The sequence below is a fragment of the Cornus florida genome, unplaced genomic scaffold (assembly GCF_030987335.1).
Source record: "Cornus florida cultivar Cherokee Brave unplaced genomic scaffold, ASM3098733v1 CherokeeBrave_3.0.0_Hap2_Chr02, whole genome shotgun sequence".
NCBI classification, from domain to species: Eukaryota; Viridiplantae; Streptophyta; class Magnoliopsida; order Cornales; family Cornaceae; genus Cornus; species Cornus florida.
In genome coordinates, this window is record NW_026775572.1 from 43,167,047 (window position 1) to 43,176,687 (window position 9,641).

The window sequence follows — 9,641 nt, forward strand, 5'->3', positions numbered from 1 at the left end:
TAGACAAATTTGTTGTGCGCCTGTCTGACATAACATAACCATATGGATATTAAAGCAAGAAATATGATTTCACATCTCACATTTTAATTATTGAGTTTAAATAATCGAGTTGGGAAGTGTCTTGAGCTCTTAATGGTAGGTAACACCACTTTAATAATTTATGTTTTTGAGTCGGATGTGAATTGTCTGGTTTGTAACAGTGATATTATAAGGTGTCAATTTGACACCGAATAAAGAATTGAATCGACTTTGACAATCAAGCTTTTGCTATCTAAATTAAAAACTTAAATTATTGAGTGATGCAACATACCGACCCATTTTTACAAGTCCAAAACAGTACTCCGTGATCGAATTCTCATATGTTCACCACAAATTCTCTTTAATTCATAATTCACAAATTCTCATTAAACAACTATATTATACATGAGTTGATTACAAAAATAATATAAAAGAAAATGTTAGATCTACAGGGCTCTGAATTTAGTAGCTCTCAAGTCTTATTGTTGCTTCCAAAACTATTTTAAAGCATTTATTATCAACCTATAACTTTTTAATTCGCGAAAATTGCTCAAAAAATATGAATATGTTTATACAAACTTGCTTCCCTAATAGTTACAGTTTTTTTTTTTTTTTTAATCAAATGTAAACTCGCTTAGAGCATCTTTAAAAATGTGTTAAAAGATCATTTTGTGTAAAATATACAAAACATGACACGTAATTGATTGTTATTGACAGATATATTTTTACATAAAATGTATAAAATAATATAATTAGTCCAAATTTTTGTATAAATCTATCATGACATAGGCTAATACTATCTCATCTTTCGATAGAAGGTCAAGTTCAAGGTTCAAGCTTTGTGTGATTGTAGGATAAAAAGGAGAAAAAAAAAAATTAAAATGTATAATTAATTGAAGAATATGGAAAACATGAGTTTTTTGGTGTGATTACTTGACTCTCTAACCTTATCAGTTAGATTAAATAAGTTTGAGGTTCCTCTCCTCTCCTGAGTCTCCTCGTTAAGAAATCATGTGCAATTGTTCCATTGAATATATTAATTTTTTTAAAAACAAATGAAATAAGGCAATAACCATGGTTTATGATTTTTGCTGTGGACAAAAGTGCCCGGTAAAGTAACCATGGGCACTGAGGTGAAAGTGGTACCTTAATCTAGAAGAAAAATGTTTTTGTTTTCTAATAATATTATTTTTCTTTGAAAGTTAAAACAAATAAGCAACTCATTACCCATAAAATGGCCCTTAAATGGCTCGAATTCTCAGCTTTCTATTTAGAGAGAAAATATTATACTATCATGTGAATTTAGAAGTGACACACTATCATGTGAATTTAGAAGTGACACACACCCACCATCCATAACATGTCCTTAATAGAGCTTGAACTCTCAACATCTTATTTGGAGAGAAAATATCATTCCATCCGTGAATTTAGTAGCTCCTAATAGGACTCGAACTTTCAACTTCCTATCACCATCAGGCGCCTGTTGTCCAACTAGTTGTGCAAGTGAGTCCTTTGATATATAAAATATGAATGCTTTATTAAATAATTTACACTTAGATGCGCACCTAGTCTTAACACGTAAACTCCAAAGGACCTTTAAAGCCTTAGTGCGCCTTCAGCCTTTGAGAATAATCGTAATACCATTTTTTTTATGAAAATTGATGTTGACATGTTTATGAAAAGGTGCAACTAATTATGAAATCTAATACTTTTGGTCATGATTTGTTAAATCTACAATCCCGATCATTTGTTCCATTAAATTACCTTCAAGTGAAATTTAAAATCTCACAAGCCTAGTTAAAAAAAATAAAATAAAATTGAACTTTGGTGTTTCATGAAGCACAAAATTTTAAGATCGATTTCATTTAGGCACAAACAATTTATTAGGACCTACGTTCGCAAATATAGTCCACACTATACTCAATCGTATAAAAAGAAATGACTTACACGGATCCCATAAATAAGTCGGGACACTCCATTATGGGAAATCTAAAATCTCTTGTTCTTTCAAGTGCAGTTGTAAACTATATGGGGATCATCGCTCCACAAAGGGGTTCACCCATTGGGGGAGGTGATCGATACCAATGATGAGATTAGATAACAATGAGAATCACAGTTGTCCATGTTAATTGTTTTATTAGTAATTTAATCATGGTACCACCACAAACTGTTGGAAGAATTTTGAAATAAATAAAAGTGGGGGCAAGAACTAGTGGTATATGATTTTGCTGTGGGCAAAAAGTGTGTGTCGGGTAAAAGTAACCCGTAAACTCTGAGGTAAAAGTGGTATCGTAATCTGAAAGAAAAAAGGTTAAAAAGAGGAAGGGTAGACTGGAAAAAAACAAAAAAAGAAAAAGCAACGTCGGCAGAGAAAGAAGCAACATCGAATTCCACGCACTACAAATATACTCCGAAATATAAAACCATCCACACACACACACACACACACACACATATATATATATATATATATCACGCATGGCTTCAAAAAGTAGGTAGAAAGAAGATCTCGTGAACAAGTTCAAATTCTAATTGAATTGTTACATATAGTACACTACCATCATTTTAACAAAAATAGACAAGTCAAGGATCATCAAAGATAGCTAGAAAAATGATAGCCAACGCCTAACGAGCCATATACAAGAATATATATACATATATGTATATATATGTGCATATATCATTAACATGATCAGATAAATCTCAGCTCAATGCAAGAGTACTGCAGCCATGTGACCATCAATACCTGGCATGTTAGTCTGTATGTGAGACTTGGTTAGCTAGCCATTCTATACGTACATACATACATACATACATATATATATATATATATATATATATATATATATATATATGAACAAGAAAAAGAAACTCACATTTTGGGCTTGGAAACTGCGGTAATCATGGATAATGGTCTCATTAACAATGATGTAACACGAATTAATCTGCCTCATATTCCATAATCTTCTTCTTGGCCTGTACAATATTACAATATTACAAGGTTTAGTGGTTCAAATATTCAAACAGATAAAAACAAAATTAAAATATATGGACGGTGCAAGGTTTGAACTAGGAGCTAGCTAGAGTCCTTGAGTACAGCTTTGACAAAGTAGCTAGCAAAGCATGCAATCCAGAATCAAAATCATGTGGGACTTGCAGGCATCTATACACGCTTTATTCTATCAGAACCTGAGCAATGTTTTTCATGAGAAAATATATATATATATATATTCATGCCAGCAGATCAGTATAGCAGAAGATTTTTCTTCTTAGAATTTTGTTTTTTCCCTTGTTGTGTGTGTGTACACTGTGTGGAGGGGGGACGTGAGTGAATTTTTAGTCTCTTCTTTCAGAAAATGACACAACATGATCCAACTTGGTGATCAAAATTATTGAATGTCCTCCTGGTTTGCACAGAAAATATTGTAAAGTCCCAACAATTGCTAAACTTGTGCCAGTACAATGAAGTTGACACATCATTGCTAAGTGCATGTATATCACATTACACTTTTTTTTTTTTTTTATCAAGGTTAATATAATATATACATTTTTTTTTTTTTCAGATTTTATTCCTTCTAAATGACCGAATCGCCCTTACTTGGGGGTTCTTTTAAAGTAGCACTTGCTAGCATCAAATCTTCATAGTTGAATTCTACATATATATGGTTGAAGCCAAAAGTGTACGTTGAGAAGAAAGAGATACTATACTATGCTAATGGTAATGAACTTGCCATCAAAAGCATATATCAATCTTATGCATGACAAGTAAGTGAATACTAAATGGAATTTGTGTGATAAAGCAAGTTGAATCTTTTGGCACACACACAAGCAACCCACCCAAAAAGGTGTGGTTGGAAGCAATTCATGGAAAAGTGATTTCTAGAATGAACTTCCTAAATAAACTTTAAGCCCTAACTTTTGCATAAAATACTAGATTTTGTTCCATTTGACTAAAAATGCAAGTAGTTGTAATATATATGGTCTTTTCTGATTTAAATAAGTGCCAACCCTACACTTTGAGAGAGGTTAGGGGCTAATCTTAGATGTTTAAAATAGGTGTTCCAAAGAGAGATCACTCTTGGTCCACCTTCAAACTTTTTCCAAAAAGTGGCATCAGTAAAAAAAAAAAAAATTCTATTGGTCATTTACACATCATTAGTGATTGAAGTTACTTCCAAGTGCACCCTTTTTACACAAAGAGATGTTCAGATACTGAAATGATCAAATCATAGTCCAGAAAATAATACATGATGTTGATAAGTTTTCAACCAATAAGAACTACATGAATGCTCATGATGTAGATAAACTATACATGTCACAAGGAAACAATTAACAACCACATGTTAACATCACAACAAATACCTTTGGCCTACCATATCTATAACACCCATTATCAAGATCATTATGGATCACATGCTGCTATTGTACTGTTCTGAGGTAATCAACTGCTGGTAGACCTAATACAATTCACACTGGTGTGCTTACTTGTCTAAAGCATAGCCACAATATAAGAAAAAACACACACACTGCCGTGTGTCTACAAACAGATGCCTGAAATTTATTATGAGATAATACCAATCTTGTTTGTTTGTTTTTTTTTGGGTAAATAATCTTGTTTTTGTTATTTGTATCATGTGATAAAGATTGATCGATCCTATCTGAAGATTGCAATCTTTCAGAAACAAAGAACTTGTTTTGTGTTTGGGAAGGCATATTATATAAAGGATATATATCAGCAAAATTGCATATCACACCACACAAGTGTAAGCTTGAAGGATGATTTGATTCAGTGGACCACAATTTTAGTACAAGAATGACAATTTGTATTGATTGAATTCATGTGCTTCCTTAGCGCCATTCAAAGAAAAAAAAATAAAGTAGCTTTTAGACCTGAACACCAAAAGTATAATACTAGTAATCCTCATAGAATGAGTTAATCAACATCGAAATTGTAGGAGCTTTTCTGCTGCTACTACTAAATATTCTACTGGAAAATTTTCGTCTACCCAATTAATCAAACGCTCAATGAAGAATTTGTTGACACTTTTGCATCTTACATTGTCAATTTTAAGATGCCTCTTAAGGGCTGCTTTAACACATGTCTATGAAGCTTGAGTCTTAGCTCAATATATAAAAAGGGAATTAGGCCAGATAGCAAAACCTTGTGTAGAAATGGTTAAACGCACTTTAGATGTCATTATGAACTCTCTCTAAGATGATACCCTAGTTGGTTTTAGTGTACTAATTAGTACTAATGCTCTCTCTAAAATGATACTCTAGTTGTTACAAAATTGGGAAAGGATAAAAATATAAAATTGTGTGAATTTAAATTCTTTCCCTAAAATTGTGTGGATATTAAAATACCAGCATTTAAACTGAAATCAATTAATATAATGTGGGAAAGTCTGTACCATCTTTTTATTGGTTGCGCATTCCAGGAGGTACAATGTCCCCAAGCAGTCCTTCATCAGTGGGAAGATGAGTGTTAGGCTGAGACAACACACGAGATTCTCTTGCTTCACCACGGACTTGGTGTCTTTGTGATATGGTAGGAGAACCCTCTTGAGGAAATTGGAATCCTGGATAGTAAAACTGTGGGGCTGAAGGAGCTAACTGGCCTGCAAAGGCGGCAGCTTCGTGATTAATGAGTCCACCTCTGGGAAATCCAACGGTGTGGTGGCAGTGCTGGCCTTCATATGTTGTAATTACAATAGTTGGATCATCAGACGAGCGTTCAACCCTTTTCTTCACTGTGCATTTGCTATTTGTACAGCGATAGTAGCTCCTGCAAAATACCGAAGAGTGCATTCAATATTGCGTTTTTTCTATATTACCCCTTTACTAATATATCATGTGTGACAACTGTGAACTGGTAATTGAGAATTTATTTCCTCCACATCAAGTATATTTGTTGTTCCCAAAATGTTTACACCTTTGTTTTACTTAATGTTTAATCATTTTTCACCAATCTTCTTCTATCGCTCTAAGAGGTAAATCATAAATTTAATACTAAATTTGTGAATTTCATATATTCCCTGCATTGTAAAAATTAAAAAGAAAAGGATAAACTGATAAAAGGATATTTGATGCAGTTTGGTTAGACAACTACTTTTTCTAATTGGATAACAAAATTATGAAATAAAAACATGCTATTAATTTTACAGGAGAGACACTAAATTAAGCATGAAAAATTGAACCATCTGAAAATAAGCATCATAAACTGAATGCAAGATAAAAAATATTTTTCTAAAAAAACAGAAGTAGAATGCAAAAAACTATAGGTAATTTCTTTCTCCTTCAATGATTGGCAGCCTCTGGAAATTATACATTTCATGAATACTAAAAATGGTAATAGAGATAGAAATTAAGCTAGGACACATATTTAAACATCTAAAGAGGGAAATGATGAAAATGATTAGAGAAGACAATTCGGTCAACATTTTACGTTTGAAAGACTCCAAAAGTAAAAAAGAACTTGATGTAATCCAGAAATTAAAATTTCTTATTCATCTTCTATTATTTACAAAAAAAAAAAAAAAAACTTTGACAATTTCTTTTTTTCTTTTTAGTAGATGTCTTAATCAGAAGTGACTACAGACCTCGGAAATGGACTATTTTTAACTGCTTTCTGTCCATACTTCCGCCATCGGTAGCCATCTTCTAGATGATCAACTTCGCTTTTAGTCATGAATGCAAAACGTGGCTGCCGTATTCTCTTTTGCCCCTTCTTTCTAACCTTGCTCCTGCAAAATATAAAGCCTATGTATGAAAGCAAGTTTCTGATGAACAGATAAAAAAATTAAACAAATTAAGGCGCATCCAAGATACAAAAAAGCCAATAAATAGAACTGACAAGAGCTCATTATCATATATAGAAAATATATCCCCGTTGGATATATATAACCTGAAATTGTTTAGTGCCTGATTAATCGAAAACAAAGTGTTCATAAACACTTATTAAAATTATCTCAAAAATGGTATATATATGATTTATTGCAGTTAAATTTTTCTCTGAACTAATAATGAAAAGAGGAAACACATATGAAATAATTAATAGAAAGATAGATTATAAATTTCATAGACGAATGGTCAATTCTAGTCTAGGAAGTGAAGACTAGAAGAATAATCAATTTATAGATGCTAAGCTTAACTAGGTGCAACAAAGTTAGAGGACACGAAGTGCTAAACAAAATCATAACAGCTAGATATGCATACAGCTATATATTTACCCCAAGAATAAAAAATTATATATATGCAATACATTAACAAGACACACGCGCGTCTATTTTATTTTAATTTTAACCATGGCAAGTAAGTCACACCCCCAAATTTTGTCATTAACAGAGCTTTAATCCTCAGACCTTTCATTGTAGAAGGTAGATGAGATACCACTAAGCTATATAACACCTGGTGATTTAATGTTTAATCAATTAAGTCAGTTTACAAACATGAAAATTAACAAAAAAAAAATCTAATATTAGATTTCCTGAATGCACATGGAACAAGAACTGTGATTGGAGAAATAAAGGGACACATAAATGAAGTAAATTAATTAACCACTGATGATATACAAAGAAACAAACACAACTTGTTGCACTTCCAAATAAACATTGGCATAAGTGTACATGTCTTTATTCAATTAATAGATAGCACTTCATCAAATGTCACGATATATATTTCCATATATGATCTTCTTACCTGGTGATAATGAAAGCTTTTGCAAATGACAACAGTTATAGTACTAATTAAGCATGATCAATTTTCTTTTCTGGATAAAAAAAAATGCATTCACTGTGAGGAATTTAAAAGTGCCATCAAATATTATAGGAAAGAAATTAAAATGAAAAGTATATCACTTTCATTAAATGGAATATACTCATAGGGTAGACTAACTGCACTATTTTGCCCCTAAAGGACACACGGAAGCTTAAGCCAACTTTACAACTGGGTTGGGGGTTAAACTAGTAAATCAAAACCTAAACTATGAACTGACAACATAAATGACCTTTAAATTTATGCACCACAAAAAATGAAGAAGAAACCTACATGTAACTAACCAAACAGTTTATTTAAAGAAGCATTTTGTCAAACAACTTACAAACACAAATATATGCACTTATATATATACAGGTGGGTATATGCTTGTGCAAATGAAAAAGTGCTCCATTACACAAATCTATAAGCATACATATACATATACATATAACTATATATATATATATATGCATTATTCTAAAACCCCATGTATCATATCAACAAAAAGAACCAGCCAAAATATAAACATATTTTAGATATATTCTCTCACTTTTTTTTTTTCACTCTTGCATAACAAATATACTGTCATTTTATGTAATTTATGATAATATTAGCACCCAAAAAAGATAGAGCACGCCATTCCCGCCGCAATAACGGCTGAGTTCATGCCCACTGTTAGTATTAAAAAAAAGGCCCCTCTGTTTTGGTGAATTTTCTTTTTCAGACCCACAAATTTGGTTAGTAATGAAAATGCCTTCCAAATTTGACGCTTTCTAGAGAGAGTACGGACACGGAATAACACTTTACCTCGAGAACAAAAACAAATACTAATTCGATTTCATGATTTTATATATATTTCTTCAATTTTCTCCTGTCAAAATGACCATCAAAAACCGATTTATTACGACACTAAGCCACGGACACCACGAAGTACTCCACACGCAACCCACACTCACGCTGTCTCCGACGGCGGTTTCCCGCCGGAAGCGGTCGATTTCTCCGGCGGATCTTCGGAGGAGCTAGAAGACACAGACGGATTCGACATCGAAGCATCACCACCACAGGCAAGTCCGGTATGAACCGGCGGCGCAACAGCACTACTACTCTCCGGCATCAACGCTTGATTTTCCGCCAAATCCTCAGACCTCTCATCTTCCGCACCGATCCGATCAAGTCCTCCGAAACCGGCGGCTTCGCCTCCACTCCCCTCCGCCGTGTCCGGCTGAAGATTCCATCCGAATTCGCTCAACACGTTGCTCTCTCGATAGCTTCCGAAGAAGCCGAAGTTGTCCGAGTCACCACCACCGCCGAGTGTACTCCAGCTCGATTGAGCCGCCGAGAACTCCATCCCTGGATCGAGCTTGTCCTTGTCATCCATAATTCCGGCGACGATCTGTATATATAAATAGTTATATATATGTGCCGAGTAGTTTCAGCGAAGGGAGAATTTAGAGAGAGAAAGATTAGGGTTTAGGAGGTGAAGTGAGAGGAAGAGAGAGAAAGGACGCGCACGCGAAGTATGTTGTTTTTCATTTTTTGAACTTTTTAGAGAGAGAGAGAGAGAGAGAGAGGATTCGAAAGCTTTGTCCCGTCAATACATAACACATAAAATGAGAAAAACAGTGATAGAACGAGAATAATAATAAGAAAAGAGAGAAAATAGGAGAAATAATTTAAGATAATATAAAAAATTCGCCGTCAACCTTTAAATAGTACTACAACGGGAGAGGTTGATATTTAAGGAAATGGACTGAATGAGTGTGTCTACGCGCACAGGTTTGAGTGAGAGCTACACTCCAGCGATTCAGCAACAATATCCCACGTGGAACAGTGCCGGTTCGGTGGAGCGCTACTGAGAGAGATTGAAT

The 9,641-nt window shown here is 33.6% G+C and overlaps 1 protein-coding gene across 4 annotated transcripts; it reads right to left on the reverse strand.

Moving 5' to 3' along the window:
- Positions 1 to 1,479: 1,479 nt before the first annotated feature.
- Positions 1,480 to 9,396, reverse strand: LOC132294806 (probable WRKY transcription factor 57). Of its 4 annotated transcripts, none has more exons than XR_009478214.1 (5): positions 8,730 to 9,396; positions 6,618 to 6,761; positions 5,430 to 5,803; positions 2,895 to 2,994; positions 1,480 to 1,498 (listed from the first exon to the last, which is right to left on the reverse strand). XR_009478214.1 is itself a non-coding variant. In XM_059792806.1 (4 exons), exons 1-3 carry the CDS (start codon positions 9,149 to 9,151, stop codon positions 5,437 to 5,439), a joined length of 933 nt encoding a protein of 310 aa, XP_059648789.1. In that variant the 5' UTR covers positions 9,152 to 9,396; the 3' UTR covers positions 2,515 to 2,994; positions 5,430 to 5,436. The 4 variants fall into 4 exon arrangements, 1 of the variants encoding a protein (XP_059648789.1); XR_009478213.1 differs by lacking the exon at positions 1,480 to 1,498 and adding an exon at positions 2,515 to 2,764; XR_009478212.1 differs by lacking the exon at positions 1,480 to 1,498 and adding an exon at positions 2,515 to 2,777.
- Positions 9,397 to 9,641: the final 245 nt, after the last annotated feature.

Bases quoted from the DNA above. Each gene is read 5' to 3' on its own strand.
- LOC132294806 (XM_059792806.1), bottom strand. From the start codon at position 9,151: ATGGATGACAAGGACAAGCTCGATCCAGGGATGGAGTTCTCGGCGGCT. The intron at 6,762-8,729 runs GTGAGTGTGGGT...TATATTTTGCAG, and splicing joins AAACCGCCGTCGGAGACAGC to GAGCAAGGTTAGAAAGAAGG. The intron at 5,804-6,617 runs GTCTGTAGTCAC...GGTATTTTGCAG, and splicing joins AAAAATAGTCCATTTCCGAG to GAGCTACTATCGCTGTACAA.